This window comes from Dendrobium catenatum, unplaced genomic scaffold (assembly GCF_001605985.2).
Source record: "Dendrobium catenatum unplaced genomic scaffold, ASM160598v2 original_scaffold_117459, whole genome shotgun sequence".
NCBI classification, from domain to species: domain Eukaryota; kingdom Viridiplantae; phylum Streptophyta; class Magnoliopsida; order Asparagales; family Orchidaceae; genus Dendrobium; species Dendrobium catenatum.
This window is the reverse complement of record NW_021435894.1, coordinates 112,868-133,160: the sequence shown is the minus strand read 5'-3', so window position 1 is coordinate 133,160 and position 20,293 is coordinate 112,868. Positions and strand designations below refer to the sequence as shown.

Sequence of the window (20,293 nt, the reverse complement as noted above, 5' to 3'; positions counted from 1 at the left end):
ATTGAAGAACTTCACAGGAGTTCTTTTTGTGGAAGGAGCGAATGATGCGGAGCATCTGCTTCATATCATGGACTGAGAGTTATTACAACATGCACATGTTCTGTTAGTTAGAGCATACTCACACTTAGCTTTACACTCCATTACTTATATATTTTTAGACTTTTAGTACAATAGTTACTTTTTACGTGTTAGCTTACTTTTGGCATAGGTTGCTCTTGCCAAGGTTTACATACGACAAACTCTACAGGAGAAGGCTTTAGTTTTTATTTCAATACAAAAAAGTTATACTTAGCACTTGCTTGTTTCCACTGCTGTTTGCCTTTCTATGCAAGATTCTTCATCAGCTTTGGTATCAGAGCCAGATGGCTGAAAGCGGCAGACGGGTGGCTCCCTGTGAAGAAAGAAGCCTTGAAACCCTTTGGGTAGAACACTCCGGTCTGGTACAACACTCCGGTCTGGTACAACACACTGAGGAACTGGCGGCGGACTTCCGTCAGTTCGCTAAGGAAGTGTGCCGTGACTTGAGAGCTATACACGCTCGGCTAGATCAAAACCAGAATCCACAAGCAGCATTGCTAGCAACCACACCGGCAGCTCACAGTGGATTTAGAGGAGGAAGAAATTATCATCAAACCATACCGGGTCTGGCCACTTCGGATTCCGAGGATGGATCAGAACAAATGGAAGCTCTCGACTTAGCGGACTCAGAGGAGGACACCACTGTCAACAGACGAAGCCGACCGAGAGACACTGACTGACATCTAGGTGAGTTCCGCATTAAGTTGGATATTTCGTTTTTTGACGGCAAATTGCACATTAAAGATTACCTGGACTGGGAAAGATCGGTGGAAACTTTCTTCGAATACATGGAGATCGAGCCCGAGAAGCAAGTAAAATACGTCGCATGCCGACTTAAGGGCAGAGCTAGCGCTTGGTGGCTACAAATCTTGCAAGCTCGACATAGGGAAGGAAGAGGACCAGTTCGTAGTTGGCTCCGGATGAAACAGTTGCTTCGCGACCACTTCTTACCAACCGACTATGAGCAAATACTTTATGTCCAGTATTAGCATTGTATGCAGGGCAACCGATCTGTTAATGATTACACATAAGAGTTTTATTGATTAAGTGCCTGCAACAATCTAAATGAGACAGCAAATCAACTGGTTGCAAGGTATGTAGGCGGGTTGCGTGATGCCATCCAGGAGAAACTTGAGATGAATGCAGTGTGGTCACTCTCACAAACCATTAATTTTGCACTCAAGGCCGAATTACAACTGTCCAGGCATAGCCGGACGAGTCAAGGCAAATGAGTATTGGAACCTACCGTTGAAGGTAATAGAACACCACTTGCTAATTCCATGCAAGTTCCGCGTGCACCGACATCTCTGTCAGGAACTTTGAATCAATTCAATCCACAAAATTGGAACATAGATTTAAAAAACAACCCTAAATTCATGGGGTAGACTAAAGAAAATCCCTATGCTAAGTCTAGTACCATCAAGTGCTTTAGGTGTTTCCAGCAGGAACACAAATCAAATGAATGCCCATCGAGAGCCCAGTTGCAGTTATTAGAAACTGAGGAAGAAGTGGCAGACAATATCAAGGGGAGAAAAACATGTCCCTAGAAGATGTGGGTGAAGATGAAGGAGAGACCCTCATTTGTGTGCTACAAAAATTATTATTGGTTCCCAAACGACCCAACGAATTGCAGAGAAATGCCTTGCTCAAGAAAAAATGTACTATCAGTGGTAAAGTCTGGGATCTGTTGATTGACAGGGGTGCACAAAAAATGTAATATCAAAAGCTGCGGTGTAGGCCTTACAACTCAGCACTACGAAAAATTCGAACCCATACAAGATCAGTTCGGTTCGGAAGGGAATAGACATGTCCGCCGAGATGTGCAGAGTTCCATTCTCAGTTGTGAAGCATTATGCTAGTGAAGTTTTATGTGATGTCATCGATATGGATGTGTGTCACATTATTCTGGGACGTCCATGGCAATTCAATGTGGGTTCCCTGTACGACTGTCGATCAAACACCTACGCTTTTGATTGGAAAGGAAAAATGCTACGCCTGCTACCAAACTCCCAAAACCGGGACCCGATAGCTGCCCCAAAGAAAAGTGTTATGTTTGTGGTCACCGGAAACACATTGTTGAATGCATGGAAGGAGTCTTCTCATATAATGGTTCTAATTCTGAAGGAGCAGGGGGCTCGGGAACTTCACTCAGTCGTTCCTGAGGAAGTAAAATCCATGCTTCAATACTTCTCGGATATCTGCCAACTAAACTTTCCGGCGGAATTGCCCCCACTCCGAACCATCCAACTTCATATTGACCTTACACCTGGCGCCTCCTTACTGAACATCCCTCATTACAAAATGAGTCCAACGGAACATAAGATCCCGCAGTAGTTGGTAGATGACTTGTTAGACAAACAGCTCATTCAACACAGCTTAAGCCCGTGCGTTGTACCTGTTTTATTGGTTCCAAAGAAGGACGGAAGCTGGAGGATGTGCATCGACAGCCGAGCTATTAACAAGATCACTGTAAAATTTAGATTTACCATGCCGAGAATGGAGGAAATGTTGGAAAGGCTGTCCGGGTCACAGATTTTCTCTAAGTTGGACCTTTGCATTGGCTATCATCAGATTAGAATGAAAATAGCGTTTAAGACGAGTGAAGGTTTATATAAATGGCGAGTAATGCATTTTGGGTTGTGCAATGCCCCATCGACATTTATGTGCATGATGAACGAGATTCCGAAACCATCCTTAATCGGTGTTATGTAGCATATTTTGACAACATACTAGTCTTCAGTCCTAATTTGGGTGAGCATCTGCAACACCTTAAGGATATCATGGAGACATTAAGGTAGAACAAGCTCTCTCTGAACATCAACAAATGCGAATTTTCTAGTCCCAGTGTATCATTCCTCGGGTTTAGAATCTCGGCGGATGGTGTCAGTGCGGATCCAAGGAAAGTGAATTCAATTGTAGAATGGCTAACTCCGAGATCATTTTCTGATATCAAAAGTTTCCACGGACTAGCTAACTTCTATAGACGATTCATTCGTGGATTCAACATCATCACGACGCCGATGACTGATGTTCTCAAGCATAAAATATTCACTTGGGGAGCTGACCAACAGAAGAGCTTTGAAGCCATTAAGAGAGCTTTATCCTCAGCTCCCGTACTGGCCTTACTCGACTTTGATAAGCCGTTTGCGGTTATTGACGTGTCAACTGTGGGAATAGGAGCTGTGTTGGCTCAGGAAAATAAGCCGATAGAGTTCTTTAGTGAGAAACTCTGTCCTTCTAGGCAACGGTGGTTGGTCTACGAACAAGAGTTGTGTGCTGTGATACGGGCTCTGAAATAGTGGGAACATTACCTGCTACACTAGAACTTCATTCTTTGCAGCGATTATAAGGCTCTCCAATACATAAATGCTTAAAAGAACATCAATAGAATGCATGCTAGGTGGATTCTATTTTTGCAAAAGTTCACATTCGTGTTGAAACACAAGAGCGGGGCTCAAAATAGGGTCACTGATTCATTAAGTCGACGTTCTGCTCTCATCACTCAGCTGCAATCCAAATTTGCAGGTCTTGAATGCCTTAAAGAGATGTACCTGGAAGATGTGGAGTTCGCGGAAGTGTGGAGGAAATGCAACAATAAAGACCCGGTAGAAGACTATTCCCTAAGGCATGGCTTTCGTTTTAAAGGCAACTTGTTATGCATACCAAACTCGTCCTGACTACAATTACTAATCCAAGAGGTGCACGGTGGTGGGCTATCGGCTCATGCCGAGCTAAACAATACAATCAGTCAAATGCTAACTAAGTTCTATTGGCCTCATTTGAGAAGGGATGTTACCAAATTTGTGGAAAGGTGCTCGATTTGCCAAAACTATAAAGGAGGAGGTCAAAACACCAGCCTATACCAGGCACTTCCAGTTCCGTAGTCTTTTGGGAAGATCTTAGTTTAGATTTCGTACATGGTCTACCGCGAACAAGACACGGGAACGACTCGATCATGGTGGTTGTGGACAGATTTTTTAAAATGACACATTTTATTGCATGCAAAAAGACTTTCGATGCTTTCAATATCGCCAAATTATTTTTTCGAGAAGTTCGTTTACATGGGGTGCCCTGAAGCCTCACTTCTAATCGTGAGGTGAAGTTCATTAGCCACTTCTGGCGGGAGCTGTGGAAGAGACTAAGCACAAAACTTCAGTTGAGTTCCTAGTACCACCCGCAGACTAACGGCCAAATTGAGGTTGTCAACCGAACTTTGGGAAATTTACTTCGATGTTTGGTGCAAGAGCATCCAGGATTATGGGATGAAGTACTCGGACAGACAGAGTTTGCATTTAACTCCATGCCTAACCGTTCCACTGGTATGTGTCCATTTAGCATTGTCTATACTAAAATGCCCAATACTGTCGTTGATATTGCAGTCCTCCCAAATTGCAAAAGCAAAGCGGCATCCACGTGGTTATATCAGTTCTCTGATTTGCTGTCCAAGGTCCGACAGAAGCTACAAGACTCTAATGCTAAATATAAAGCAATGGCGGATGAACATAGGCCGAAAAAGCTGTTCCAACCAGGAGACTTGGTCATAGTTCGTATGAGTAAAGAACGGTTTCCTACCGGTGCATACTCAAAACTAAGCCGGAGAAAATTCGGCCCATTCCCAGTGACCATTGTATCAATGAGAATGGCTACGTCATTGAGTTGCCACCTGAATTTAATACTCCAAACACCTTCAATGTGGCGGTATCTATCCCTACATGCCTCCAAATGACGGCACCATCAGCATTGAAGAACTTCACAAGAGTTCTTTTTGTGGAAGGAGCGAATGATGCGGAGCATCTGCTTCATATCATGGACCGAGAGTTATTACACCATGCACATGTTCTGTTAGTTAGAGCATACTCACACTTAGCTTTACACTCCATTACTTATCTATTTTTAGAAGGTTAGTACAATGGTTACTTTTTTACTTGTTAGCTTACTTTTGACATAGGTTGCTCTTGCGAAGGTTTACATACGGCAAACTCTAGAGGAGAAGGCTTTAGTTTTTATCTCAATACAAAGAAGTTATACTTCCTTAGCACTTGCTTGTTTCCACTGCTGTTTGCCTTTATGTGCAGGATTCTACATCAATATTTATATATCTAACACTTATTCAAAAAAAAAAAAACTATCGAACCTATGTATTTGTGCATGCTATAATCAAACCATTGAAGGAAAAAAGATAGATCGGGATTTTACTGTCAATTTTAATATTTGAGTGAAATTTGAGAAATTAAGGTAGGGTGGTGGTTTTGTAAGTAGGCATGATTTGGATTTTACAAATGAAATTTTTTTCTTTCCATAAACTTGAACAATTTATTTTCACTGCTTTGACTTTTGTGTGAACGTTTTGTCAAAATCTTAGTCATCCCTTGGCATTTGATCCCACGGTCAGGATGAGAATCCGTGGGAGGCTAACCTGGATCACGCCAATATCCTTCTATATTTGGGTAGTTAAATTAGGAAGGATTATATTGAGACAATTATGTATCAATTAGAAGTTATTTATTTCTTTATTAAAACATCTTGTATAGATCTATAAATAGGGATAATTTTGTATAATAAGTAGAAGGTATTTTTACCCTTCTCAAATTCTATGAATTGTAACATGGTATCAGAGCCACGAAGAAGAAACCATTGGGATAAAGGCGGAAGAATCAAAACCTACATGTGTGCGGGAAGGACCAAAGCCGAGCAAACCTCCTACTAGCGGGACGAGGCTGAGCTCCTACGTGCGGGACGAAGACGAACAAAACCCATGGGACGGGCCGAGCGAAACCCACGGGACCGGCCGAGCAAACCTCTACGTACGCGTACGAGACAAAGCCGGAGGAAGGAAACGACGGAGCCGATCCAAGCATTGGAACTTTTGATCCGACAGAAGGGAGAAGTCGTCGAAGGAGCGTAAACGAACAACATGACAGGAGCTGAAGAAGCGCCTCCTGTGAAGCACCTTAAGCCGAACGGGAGAGACGTCGAAGGTTGATAGTCGAACAACCAAGAACGAGCCGAAGGAGCGACCGTGAAGCAACGAAGCTGAATGAGACTCCACTGAGAGGAGCCCGCCCCCGTGCCCTAGTCCCGATCCGAGCCTTTTTTTTAAGGCTTGGCTGGTTTGGTTTATTAAACCAGGAAAGAAAAAAAAATTAGTGGAAAAAAAGGAGAGAAAATCTTTATCATCGACCTTTATTGTCGAAAAGGGAAATTTTCTCCGAGAAGCCTTCATTGTTGAATTTCTGAGGAATACAAAGTTCCCACCACCAGCCTTCATTGCTGGAATTTCTGAGGAATACAAAGTTCTTACCACCGGCCTTCATTGCTAGAATTTTGAGAAATACAGGTTCCCACTACCGGCCTTCATTGCTGGAATTATGAGAAATACATATTCCCACTACCGGCCTTTATTGCTGGAATTCTAAGGAATACAAGTTCCCACAACCGGCCTTAATTGTCGGAATTTTGAGAATAGTTTTTCATCATCGGCCTTCATTGCAGGCTTTCTCTTGTGGTTGATATCCTATCTATAACCAATGTAGCTCTACCTTTGAGCGATTAATTGCAAGCTTGTCTCCAGCTTGAGGGGGAGTGTCAAAATCTCAGTCATCCCTTGGCATTTGATCCCACTGTCAGGATGAGAATCCGTGGGAGGCTCACCTGGATCACACCAATATCCTTCTATATTTGGGTAGCTGAATTAGGAATGATTATATTGAGGCAATTATGTATCAATTAGAAGTTATTTATTTCTTTATTAAAACATCTTGTATAGATCTATAAATAGGGATAATTTTGTATAATAAGTAGAAGGTATTTTTATCCTTCTCAAATTCTATGAATTGTAACACTTTTCATTATGCTTGAAAACCCTTTTTGTGTCAATGGTTGCAATGCTGGTTACTGATGCTTTATTTATGTGTAATTAGTGCTAGTTATTGACGCTTTATTTTTTGTTGTAATTGGTGCCTCATACTCAGGATGGATATGCTATGCGGAAAAGACTTTGGGATCTTTTATCCTACCATACATTTGCTCTGTGAAGAGTCCCCAACAAGTAATGGGAACCGTAATCAAACATCACATTTCAAAAAAGTTGGGATACACGTAAGTTTTCAATTTCCTTTCATGTTTCTATATTATCTTTGTATGTAGATAACTAGTATCATTTTACTCGTAAAACTAAGAAGGTTTTGGGATTGTTGAATTCATTTTTACTTGTAAGTTGTAACAAAGATTCCTTTCCCTATCTCTTAAAGTGTTTAAAAAAATTGTTTGCCTTGTGCAAACTATTATTTGACTAAATTTGAAAGTTTCTCGGAATTTAATAGGCCAGACAAAATCTTCCATGTGACCGTGATGCCCTGCTATGATAAAAAGTTAGAGGCTGCTCGAGATGATTTCGTATTTTCAGTGGATCATGAAGAAGAAAATGATGCCGATGATGATGGTTCAGCAATGAAGATACCAGAGGTGGATATAGTTTTGACATCTGGAGAGGTGTTGGATCTGATACAGGTATTGAATCTAATAGACGTAGATACAAGTCTTACAGTTAGTCTATTTTGAAGAGTATACTTCCAATCTTCATCCTAACTTTTCTTTGCTTGCAGTCAAAATTAATTGATTTCAAGGCTCTGGTAGACGTTCCTCTGGATAGATTGTAAGGTTCTCATACTTTCCTTATTGCCAGTTTGGAATATTTACTCTCTGAATTTGTGTTGATTTTTATTGGCCATGAAAACAGTTGATATCTAGAATGACATGTTTTCTGTCTTGCTGCTCATATGATTTTTTCTTATCCTGTTCATATCGTATGCATGGTTGCATTTCTTCCCTCTATTTTATGCCCGTTTTATTGTAAGTTTTGATCAATGTTTCTTTTTTTCTTTTGAGTTATCAAAGTTTCTTTTGATCGGCTGTTTGGGTTGGATTTCGATCTATTTTCAGATTTAAGAAGTACCATATGGCAGATTTTAGGTGTTTTAAATTCTTAAAATCTTTTTATTGTCAGAGCTTCAGGACTGCTTTTTGTCTCAAATTTGGTCCTTCACAGAAAATTTTACTTTTAAAAGTTATTATAATAAATGACAAACACTTTGTTTACATAAACAGAACTTTCACAGCATATTTAAATGCCAACATAATTCTTCTCCGTTTTCTAATGAATATGAGATATATTCAATTGCTATTGCCAGTCAACAGGATGTTAAATTATTTTCTCTAGCTCTTTAATTTTACTTTGTTTTGAAGACTTTATATTTTTAAAAATCTATTCAACTTTTATTAGAATAATATGAAATAAATACGGAAATACCAAATATTATTCCAAACTAGTTCCAGAAACTGTCAATGGTCCAAATCTTCAGAACTTTTAGATAAGAACTCGATTTATTGTTGAAAAGGGATCAATATAAAGGCCATTTTTATGCTACATTTTTTCCTTTTTATTCTTATCTTAAAGCAGCTGCTTAAGGTTCTACCACTATTATGAACTTTACCCTTCTTTGCAAGTATTTTTGATTGATCTGCAAGGTATCTGTAACTGATATAAATGTATTTCTCCTGTGACAACAATCAAAGGTTAACAAACGTTGATGATAAAGGGCTTCTTTATGGGGTTTCTGGTGGTTCCGGAGGTTATGCTGAGACAATTTTTCGCTACGCTGCTAAAAATCTATTTAATAGGGACATTGAAGGTCCGCTTCAATTTAGGATCATACGTAATTCAGATTTTCAAGAAGTGGTCCTTGAGGTAATTATGTCTAACCGTTTTATAATTTTGTTGGAATTGCAGATACATCTTCCTTAGTCTAGGCAACCTTAACATAATGAGAGCTATACATGCAGGTGGACGGTAAAATAGTTCTCAAGTTTGCACTTTGTTATGGATTCCGAAACTTACGGAATGTTGTGCAAAAAATAAGTAAAGGGAAATCTGAATATGATTTTCTAGAAATAATGGCATGTCCTTCAGGTATTTATCTCTCCCATTTCCTGCACAATGAAGATTCATTTTTCTCAATTAGCTGATTGAAATTTGTCACTTTGATTATTATGATTTAATAGGCTGTCTTAATGGCGGAGGCCAAATCAAACCTGTGGCAGGTCAGTCTGCAAACAATCTTATCCAACAGCTGGGAAATGTATACATGCAAGATGTAAGCATCCAACGCCTCTTAAGCTTCCTTTATTGTAGTGATTTTATGCAAATGCAATTGTTATAAATTAGTGCAAGTTATTGAATAGAATTGTCTGGTGAATGAAAAAAATGTGTTCAATCATCAATTTAAACTTTTAAGTCTTAAGTTGTTTCCTTATTTCAAATGATTGCAGTAATCTTTGGAAAGTTTACTTTGATCCATTGTGATGGAATGACAATTTGCGTCATGAAGCTTAGACGAGTTGTTGCTTTGAAGAATTTAGTACTAGACGAGTATAGTTGTAATGATGTTCAAATCTCTAAGAAATTATTTGAGCACTTCACAAACATCTGTTTTTTTATTGTTTCTGTCTGCATGTAAGCAAGGAAACGAAAGAGAATCAATAAATTCTGAAGGTAACTGACTTATCATCTTCATGATTAATTGGACAAAATTATGACAAATCGTAAGATAGTTCCTTAAATGTAAAAAAAGGCATGAGAAAAAAAAAGGAAGAAAAAGAAAAGGAAGAAGTAGAGATGATGTGGATTTACCTGAAGTACAGATGATGTGGATTCAACTGCAGGAACGAATGAATCATCTTTTGCATCCTTTATTTGAATCCATAATAATTATAGCCCAAGCATTATGAATCAATCTATTTAATAGCCTTCTCAGAAAAAAAAAAAAAATCTCTCACAGTTACTTTTGCATGATATTTTAATGAAGAACTTGTTTAGGAATAAAGAGGGGTGACACATGGAAACATTCTTTGTGCCGGTCAGATGAGGGAAGCAAATTACCACTTCATCACTGTAGCCACTGAGTGAGCAAAATTTCCTGCTAGCTAGCTATAAGATTAAACCATGCAATGGACTCCTCAGCCACTTGTAAAAAATGGGTGTGAATTGGCAAGTACTTCACCACTGTAGCCTCCTAAAGGAGATTTTTAGTTTTTACAAAGGAGATATGCGAATGGATTAGTCGGTTGGAAGTTTTTCTTAGGCTTTATTTTGGACGGCTTTTTTACTGCTTCTTAAAACAACTTTATAGTACAAAAATTAAAAATTTTATACTAAAATGCCGCTTTAAGAAGCAGTAAAAAAACTATTTCAAACGAAGCCTTAGAGACTACGCAAATTATTACTTGCTTGAATTGCTTTTATGCTACTGTGTTGATGCATTTGTTAAGGGGGTTTAAGAAATTATTCTCACACGTAGCACAAAATGTTGGTGTATTAAAAATGTTCCTTATAGAAATCAAGTGAGAAAGAGTTGGATGAGTGATGTGAATTCTAGGAGTTTTATAACATTATTCCATCTACTTTTAAAGCATTCCTTGTAATCTTTTATACTTTTTTTTTTCGCTCCTTATCATCTGTAAGTTCCTATTTTTATGGCTAGGTGAATAGTATTCACATAATTCTCATCTTGGCACAAGGTAACATAGTTAAATAATCTCAAATATTCTTTTAATTTTTCTGTTGTCATTTACCATGCCCTTTGATATCAGAAGGTTTTTTCTTAGCAAACTTAAATCTTCTTTGTTTTTGTATGCCACGTTCAGGTACTGATTGCCAGCCCTTTTGATAATGCCATTGTAAAGAACCTATATGCTGAGTGGCTCGGGCAACCAGGTTCAGAGAAATCTAGGATGTATATGCACACACAATACCATCAAATCGTGAAGAGCTTCACCTCAGAACTACACGACTGGTGATGAGATATCAATAAAATCATAACCCATGAGAAAGGTTCATATAATGTCTTAATGTATTAAAAAGTGATGTATTGTAATTAAAAATGATTTTCTATGTATATTTTTTTAAAAATTAATGCTGGATATATATATATATATATAACTTTTTATTTGTAGAATGTAGAAACATTAATAAAGAAAGTCATTGAATAAAGTAAATTTATTTTAAAAATTATTATGGCACAAAAATGTGATAATAAATTCAAATACGAGCTTGGTCATCTATACATATTTTTTGAGGTTTGATAAATATAAAATTCATTATTATTATATTGAGATCATGACATCCTACCAAAAATTCCAGCTTGAGAGAGAGAGAGAAAGGGAGTGGTTGTTTAAAGCTTTTAAAGTTGATTTAAATTTTCTTAATGATGTGTACGACTTAACAAAACATATTTTGATTAGTTGAAGATATCGACCTGTCATTGCCAAAATATATTTATCGAATTATTTTTTATATTTTAAAATTAAATGACAATTAAATTAATTTTTTTTTTGTTTTCATTGCAAGTAAAATTAATGTGTTGAGTAACATAATAGTTAGAACGAGATGAATTTATTTTGCTTCTATTTAATATTGATTAAAATTTTTTCATATAAAATAATGCTAACTCATGTGGTATTTGATTTTATTTATAAGAAAAATAAATATTGATATTAAATTATATTTTTGTGTGAAGATTGGAAGATTTTCATTTTAAAAAAATTATTAATTTTAAGAATATAAGCATCTTTCAATTTGAAAATATAGAAATAAAATGTATAAACATATTTGGATATAAATTTTATGAGCTTTAGAATTTAAAAATTATTCAATTTATTTAAAATAAATATTATAAATAAGAATTTATATTATATTAATCTTAAAATAGATAGGATGCTTTTTAACTTATTCTGATGTAAATAATTCAAAATTTTCGGAAAACATTTGTAGACATTTGCCGGTAGCTATTTCATACATTTTTCATGTCTATAAAATATGCGCTCGTCAGTGCTGTAGAGCTGGCGGTGGCGAACTCATCAGATCTGTAAATGGCGCTCTCCTCCGTTCTCCTTGTTTGCTCTCTCCTCTTCGTTTTCTGTCCGGCATTCGCAGTGGATAGCAAGAGTAACTCTCTCTCTCTCTCTCTCTCTCTCTCTCTGCTAGTTCATATTAGAAGTTAAGCCCTCTGTCTAGCTGTAGATCCTGGCTAGATCTGCGTGTGTCTGCCTAAATCTGTTCCATTTGAGCTGTTATCTTACATCTAGGTGCGGCATTTTGCTATCGAAAGGCCGTAGTGTCAGCTTTCAGGTCGGGGTTTATCTAGTTTGGTCGATTCTTGGAAGTGGTTGGGACTTGGATGAATTAATAGGACTTCTTGTTTCTGATTAATGTTCTGCTTAGGCCTGTAGCTATCCGTAACTTTCTCCCTATGACTAATTCATTAGAATGTCCAAAAAACAGAAGCTTCTTAAGCAGAGTAGTCATTTTAATTTGCTTGTTGTGTTGGTGAGAGGTTTCGGATGACTAGATGCTGATATGATGTATGTTGGATTGTAATTGTAATAGAGAAGAGAACTCATAGAAGATAAAAAATATAGATTGTGTGATGAGGAGGTTTTAATGGGGGATTATGATACTGAAGTGCCAATTGATTGGATAAGCCAGCTGAAGTACTAGTTTTTTGTGCTTCAGCGGACATGGATTTCAACCCTTTTTAGTGTCTTATTGGGAATTCATGAAAAACTGTTAAGTTCCTAGTTTTGAGAGAAATGCAGTGGGATCGTGTGTGGAAACTTTTTTGCTTATGATTTAGGTTGCTATCTGATGAAGGGAAGTTATTGGTTTGGATTTGCGATTCATTCTATGTGGAAGTTGTCTAAAGCTAATTTAGTTGGTTTGTTGTTATTTGATTATTATCAGAGTATTGAAGTGAGCTCATCCCACAACACTAGGTAATTAAGAATCACATGATATATTTGTTGCGTCCTGAAATATTTGTGGTGGTAGAGAAATATAAATTTTAGCATCCTAGCTTTATACGAAGATCCAACACACAAACAGATATGAAAACCCCTAAAGAAGAGAAAAAAGCACAGGGCATGGCCTAGTTTGCTGAATCTACTAGTGTTTGCAGTTGATTACGAATGAGGCCCTTCCTTGAGGAGAAATCCTTGGCTCGATGTAGCAAATATACATCATATAAAGTGCATTACATAGTGGGAGTTGGAAGAATCAATGTTGATGTGTTCTTTGGTCGGCAAGGCCATAGTCGGTGGATGATGTTGGTCGGAGGAACCTTGATTGGCGGGCAATGGAGGTCGGAAAGACCGTAGTTGGGGAATGACAGTCAGAGAGACCGTAGTCTGGAGATGGTGGTTGGAGAGACCATAGTCAGTGATCGACGGAGGTCGGAAAGATCATGTTCTGACGACGGTGGTCGGAAGGACCGTAGTCAAGCGACGGTGGTCAAAAGATATGTAGTCGGCAACTGACACTATTCGGAGTGGATTGTATTTGAAGAGCGACGGTGGTCATAGTGGACCATAGTCTGGCGACGGTCGATAGCCGGGCAGGAGTCCGGCGACAATCCTTGGTCGGGCGTAAGTTCGGCGAATGTTGCTGTCCATGTGAAAGTTTGATGACAATCGATGGTTGGGCGGTGGTCGAGGAAAAGCTTGGTGGCAAGTAAAGAGGGAGAAGATATCTTTTTCTTCATTCTCTTCTCCTCCCTTCCTTGCTTGGTCCCTCTTCAATGAAGAATGAGTGGTTTATTTATAATTTTAGGGATTGGCATGACCCATAAAGAGGGAGAAGATCAAAGGCACGTTGGGAGTTGTTCAAATGGACAAACGATATTGATTCCCTTGATCATGGACAGTTTATCGAGTATTTGAGTGCCTTAATGATGTTTGAATTCGGCGATCTTGGGCTCGTTGGATTCATTTAGTCCAACTGCTCAATTCGACTATAAGCATGCCACATTCAGAGATCATTTGGTCATCCGATTTATGGTTTGAACCTTCCAAATGCGTTTCAATTTTGGTAGCATGGTCCCTTTAAAATATGAGGCATTATCTAGGCTATCAAGCAACTAGGAAATTTTGCTAGTATGATGCTTAGCCCCAAGATAATTGAATATATGCAAGGCCTCAGCTTGGTTTTTGAGCCAAGTCTAGGCAGTCATTGAGAAATTTGATGGCATGATACATTAGCCCCTGACTAGTTTAATATATATGAGGCCTTAACTAGGTTTTAGAACTAATTGTAGACTGACTTTTGGGCCTTTTATGCAGATAGCGTTGAAGCTATGGAGTACTGCTAAAAATTTCGTTTGAATCTAGGTAGCTTGAGTAGCATCACCTTCCATGATCAATACATTAGCTTGCATGGGATCACAAACCGTTTTAGCATGCTAAGGATTGATTGTATGGTGAAGTATGATGTGATTCATTTTAGGGAGGATTGGTGAGTCTCAATAGATTAATGATTTTTTAGTCAACCGTTATATCCCATTTAGAAATTTTCATATATTTCTTAGGGTCTCATGTTGACACAGCATAAAAGTCTTCTTATGTTGAAAATTCATATATGCTGCTCTTGCTTTTTTGGTGCATTTGTTAATTGGTGTAGCATTGAACTTGAGTTTAATTGTAAACTCTTCATCTCAGTGGTAATCCATGAAAATCTTCTAGAAAATCTTCAGGAAATTTTCATACTATTGGAACTGCATCTAACTTACTCTGTCTTTGAGTTTGTTTTGGTGAATTCCTTAAAGCTTTATATATGCTTATTAAGTATTTTTGATATTTTGTTATTGAAATCAAATAAATGACCTTCCAATCTCCAAAGGGGAAAGATCTCTCCAAGAAAGTTTAAATCCACCAGCTTGACAACACAATTAATGGTAATATGCCATGTAGTACTCAAGAGTATATCAAAGTTTTCAAGGGTTAGGCCACAAAATTGACAAATGAACTAGGATAGCATATTAATATCACATAGCTAGGATATACCATATTTGTATAAGATTTGCTAGAGGCGTTTCAAATACAAAACCTTAGCTTTTATGTGTATCAATATCAAGGCTGCTTTCTGAACAAATGCAGGTAAAATGAAAGAATGTGATGACTTAGAATCAAATAATATCATAGGTATGCTTAAGATGTAAATGATACCCATTGTCATAATAAGTGAAGTCTAAACATTAGAAATGGATTTCTTCAACCATTGTTGATTTTTTAATGGAAGCAGCATCACATTATTATGGGCTTTATAATGTCTTACCATTTTCTAGCTAGGTCACAATATGTTATGGTTCATTGTGGTATGGTTGATCTGGTTAGCTTATTTTCTTCCTATTCTATAGAGAAATGAGTTAGGATAATCATTGTCGAAACCAAAGGTAAATAGATTGTCATAAGAGATGGGATTTAGGAAAGATGGGATCGTTGCAAGAAACGGGCTTGTTGTGAGTGATGAGAGACTAGATCGTCATGGGAGATGGAATCTTTATGGGAAACAATAAACATAGATGGAAACAAGCGAAATTTTAGAGAGATTTATACAACAAGCTATGGAAAGCTAAGCTTTAGATCATCCTTTTTGAAACTGGCGATCAATCAGAACAGACCATCCAAACTTTGACATGCTTGGGATTTGTCTTATTGATTTCAAATGGAATTGGGACAACCACTTAACTCTGGTCGAGTTCTCTTATAACAATGGTTATCACTTTATATACAGATGTCCTCTTATGAAGCTTTTTATGGGAAAAAGTGTAATTCACCTTTATGTTAGTTTCATTTTAGAGAGAAAAAAAATACTTAGGTCATAACTCAAGAAATAAATTAGTCAAAATATCAAAATGGTTGAACAAAATACTAATGCAAAACACAACGCCAGAAAGCTTATGCAGATGCTGGGAGGAAAGATGTAGAAAAATGCTGGAGATTATGTATCGCTTACCAAAAGGAGTTAATCATTTCTGCAAGATATATTGGACTATTTAAGGTTATTAGCTAGATCATATAGTCTTTTTTTGAACTCAACCGACCCCAAGAATAAGCCAACGTGCACAATGATTTTATTTAGTTTGATCGAAGAAGTATGCAACATACCTGAATTTATCTTTCAATGTGAACCCTTAAAATTCCAATTAGATATAACTGTGAAGAGATATTAGTGAAAATTTGAATAAAAGATCCTTAGAGAACGTAATGTTGGGAGAGATGATGGAGATTGAGGAGTAAACACCATAATGACGAAACAAGTAAGAAAGCAAAAACAACGGAAAAATAAAGGGCATCGGGATTTTGGATTTAATGTGGATAAATTCAAAATAGGGAAAAAACCACGGAGCTACACCACATCAAGAAATTCACTATAAAATTTGGGAGAAATAAGTACAGATCTCTCTTTTCTCTTACTCTCTCCTTGTTTCTCTTCTCACATGCACTGTTCTTAATGTCCATATTCCTCAGAAAATACAAGAGAAAGTATGTTATAACACCCAAGAAACACAACCTTTTAGAAAAATGAGAAAAATAACTGTTCAGTCCGTCTCACAGCTGATGGCGACATCAGAGCATGAAAAGTACATCTGAGGCGTGGCCGTCGATCTACGGTCACAATCGAGTCGCTGTGTTTTAAGTTATTTCATGTATTTTGTTTTATTATGTTATTTGTTATTTATGTTGTAATTATTTTTCCCGTTTTACCCCTTGCTTAAGGGAAGTTGTATGTAAGCCCTAAGGGCAAGGTAGTCTTTTATCTTTGAGTCTTTTTTGTGCGAGGCTTAGCCTTCATGTTCTTCTTCTAAAGTGAATGATTGAATGATAAAAAAATTTTGTGCTATCGCTTGAGTTCTTGAGATATCTTGAGAATGCTTGGAGAGAGGGAAAGATCCCTAGGAGAGGGAATTTTGATCACCTACTAACCTTGGAGACGGCCGGGTTCGTGGTTTTCTTCGTTATCTATTTTCCTTTCTCCTCGTCTCCTACCCAATCGTCCGCCTAAACCCTCCTCACTCCAAGCCGCCGGCCACCTTCATCCCCACCATCCTTCCACCGAAAACTCCCCAAGTCACCTCCACTTAGCCGCCAGCTCCCTTACCCGAATCCCAAGCAAGCCACAGGCCCTTAGACCCTTACCCTCTCTTGAATTTATTTCCTATTCTAGATTGTCATAATTTTGGATAGATTTTGAATTCAAATCCACTCAATTTGAAATTTAAAATCTTTTCTAAAATTATAAAATCTATTTTAGGAAATTTCATAAATTAAACTTCTTTTGAATTTCAAGTTAATTGGAATTCCTTTACCACTTTCCTTATTTAAGTCAACTTATTTTTCTAAATGATTTGAATTTGAAATAAATCAATTTTAGATTTCAAATCTTTCCTTTTTCTCTTAATCTTATTTTAGGAAAACATCTTATTTAATTCAATCAATCAAATCATGATGGATTGATTAATTAAAGCCTTAACTCCAAATTTCTAATCTTTCCTTTTCTCTTTATCCTATTTTGGGAAAGGTTCTTATTTAATTCAATCAATCAAATCATGATGGATTGATTAATTAAAGCCTTAACTTCAAATACATTGCATCTAGATACTTGGCCCCCTCTCTCTCTCTTGGCCGAAATTCCCAAGGGCCCACCCACTTTATTCCCTTCCCAAAATTAAACCTCTTTATTTGGAATTAAATCCAAATTCAGTCTAGCCTTACCTGCCCCCTCTCTTCCCCCTTTAGGCTATTCAAATTCTTGCCAAATCAAATGACTAAGATTTGGAAAGATATTTCAACCTTCCCACCTAATTTTCCCCCTCCAAACTTTAAACCTAATCATGAAATTCTAAACCTAATTCTTCTCCAAGTTTCTTCCATTGGCCGGCCACCTCCCATCCTTCCCTCCACTTGATTTCTTGAGAGAAACTTCTTTCTCTCAAGGGGATTCTTCAAGGCGAGCCAAGGATCATTGCTTTCAACACTTCAATGTGTGGGAGAAATTTCATTCTCTCCACTTGAACCTTCAAAGGAAGCTACGAAGAATGACCTCATCCTCTCAACGACTTGTTTTCCAGATTTTGACAAAGGTGAACATTCTTCCCCTTTTCAATTAACTCTCTAATCCCCTCTCCTTGTAGGTGATGACGATTCTCAAGGAGCCGAGCTTCACCTTTGCCTAAGCTAGTAAACGTAGGGTTTTGCTTCGTCGTTGGCCAAGACCTAGTAAGCGTAGGATTGAGTGCACTTCATTTGTTTCTAATCTTATTGTTAGATTAGGGATTTTCATTGAAAGCTATTATATTTACATGTCATTGATTTTCTTTGTTATTTTGATAATTCAAAGCTCTTATTTGTGCAACTTAGCCTAAACGGAAGTGATCGCTCTTACGTTTTTTTTTGTCATTTTATTTGCTAGTAGTTCTAGTCTTTATTATTCTAATCAATAAGTCTTGCAAGTTTTTATCAAATTACTTTAAGCATTGTAGTTCTACATCAACAGCGTTGCGGTGTCAGTTTGGGGTGCTGCAGCGCCCAGTCTCTATTTGAAAATACTGCAGCGCTCAAACACTCAGCGCTGCGCTCAGTCTATATCTCGATCCGCTGCGGCGCCATATCTAGATCGTTGTGGTGCTTTGTTGTCTACCTTTAGGCGTTGGAGCGCTCGGGAATACATTACCGGGGCGTTGTAAGAAAAAAAATCAGGTGCAAAGCACCCAAACCCAAGTTCGGGTAAACCTGCCCACCCCCCTAATGAACATGACAAGCTTTGAGGTCCAAGACAACAGAATAAACAGATTGATCAACACAATCATATTCCACACGTAACATGTAATATGATTATGATTCTGATTAAGATCATTTGGAAAAACCATTATATTTCCCCAGGTTTGATGCAATATGGTGGATGCAATATGGTGGACGCAATATGGTGGACGCAATAGCTTAAAATTTTATTAGTTATTATGCTAATTTAATAATACAATCTTTGAGATTGATTTGGGGAGCTACAAAAAAGACCTTCCTAAGCTTCAGAAATGCACAAAACCTTATGTTAAAAAAAGAAATACAAACACCGCATTCCATATAAATCCCACACAAAATCACCATACCAATTCTCTCCACCCTTTCAACCACCACACAAATTGCCGCTTGTGCTCATTCTCAACTGCCACATCCAATTTGCCACCTGACTACCTCGATGAGCCGATATCCTTGATAACGTCAAGCCAGGCGACATCTGGAACCATCAATATTGACATATACAATATTACCCATCATTGGAGATGCTTCAAATACTCTGTTAATGTCAAATATTAGCTTATTTATTCATTGAATTCCAACTAATATATATATTCATTTAATTCCTATTAGTAATCAATCTTCCAAGTAATCATAAATTTTTTTCATGAATTTATGGGGCATTTTTACTTAAACAATTTAATTATTTCACACAACTCAGATTGAAATAGGATGCTTTTGCTCCAAATGCTAGCATTTATCTGCATGGCCACTGGGCCAGTAACACTTATTTTAGTAAGGCGGGAGCCACCATCTTTAGTGGGAATTCTTTGATGCAACTGATGAGCAGACTTATGTTAAAAATATGAAATTAACAGTAGTTATTAATGCTTCTAATTATTCTATTTATTAGATCCTTAATTTTAAGAAAGCGCCTTAATTGAAATATATCTGCAAAACTATTTAATTGATGCTACACCTGATCATTATTCACAGTCGCATAAATTTTTCTTGTATTGATGCTACACCTGCATTTTGTGGGTTTTGGGTCAAATCATTGAAGCATCCATGCTGCAGTTTAGGCCTACATTCAGGCTCCGTTTGGGATGGCTTTCTAGTTACTTCTTAAAATAATTTTTTAGTTGTTTTAAGAAGCAACTAAAAAACAGTCCCAAACAAAGCCTTAGTCATTCATTTCAAACAAAACATTATAGTTATTAGCTACAAATCTAACTCAATTTCTCCTTTTCCATCTTAATTAAGATAACCCGGCTGACAAACTGGTGGCTGTGATCAATGCAAACCGAACCGCCAGCAAGTTCACCGCACTCTTCGACAACCCTGGGCTTGGCTGCATTGCTCTGCAGTACATAAAAGGCTATGAAGGCCAATGTAGTGAAGTTGGTGACATGAAAAAGCCCCCAGATTCTGACTTTGCAGACAAATTTGCTCCCAACTGTGGTGTCCTAGCCCAGACTCTTACTCCCATCACTGGTCGCTTTCTTGGTTGCCAATCCAAATATGTTTCTCCCGATGAAGCCTTCTCCAGTTTCATCATCCAGAATTCAGAGAGTCTTAAGATCCTTCATGATAA

General features: G+C 37.5%; 2 protein-coding genes across 4 annotated transcripts in view; both read left to right on the top strand.

Moving 5' to 3' along the window:
• LOC110094212 (protein NAR1) overlaps positions 1–11,087 on the top strand; it is a 33,029-nt gene extending 21,942 nt beyond the window's left edge. For all 3 annotated transcript variants that reach the window (XM_020819389.2, XM_020819391.2, XM_020819390.2), the window contains exons 6-12: positions 7,050–7,176; positions 7,401–7,587; positions 7,683–7,732; positions 8,653–8,824; positions 8,920–9,046; positions 9,139–9,230; positions 10,780–11,087. In XM_020819389.2, coding sequence (XP_020675048.1) covers positions 7,050–7,176; positions 7,401–7,587; positions 7,683–7,732; positions 8,653–8,824; positions 8,920–9,046; positions 9,139–9,230; positions 10,780–10,932 — 908 coding nt within the window. In that variant the 3' untranslated portion in view covers positions 10,933–11,087. The remainder of the gene's footprint in view (positions 1–7,049; positions 7,177–7,400; positions 7,588–7,682; positions 7,733–8,652; positions 8,825–8,919; positions 9,047–9,138; positions 9,231–10,779) is intronic.
• An 874-nt stretch (positions 11,088–11,961) lies between these two features.
• LOC110094190 overlaps positions 11,962–20,293 on the top strand; it is a 20,521-nt gene continuing 12,189 nt past the window's right edge. The window contains exon 1 of the mRNA XM_020819362.2: positions 11,962–12,079. Within this exon, the coding sequence (XP_020675021.1) occupies positions 12,004–12,079 (76 nt within the window). The 5' untranslated portion in view covers positions 11,962–12,003. The remainder of the gene's footprint in view (positions 12,080–20,293) is intronic.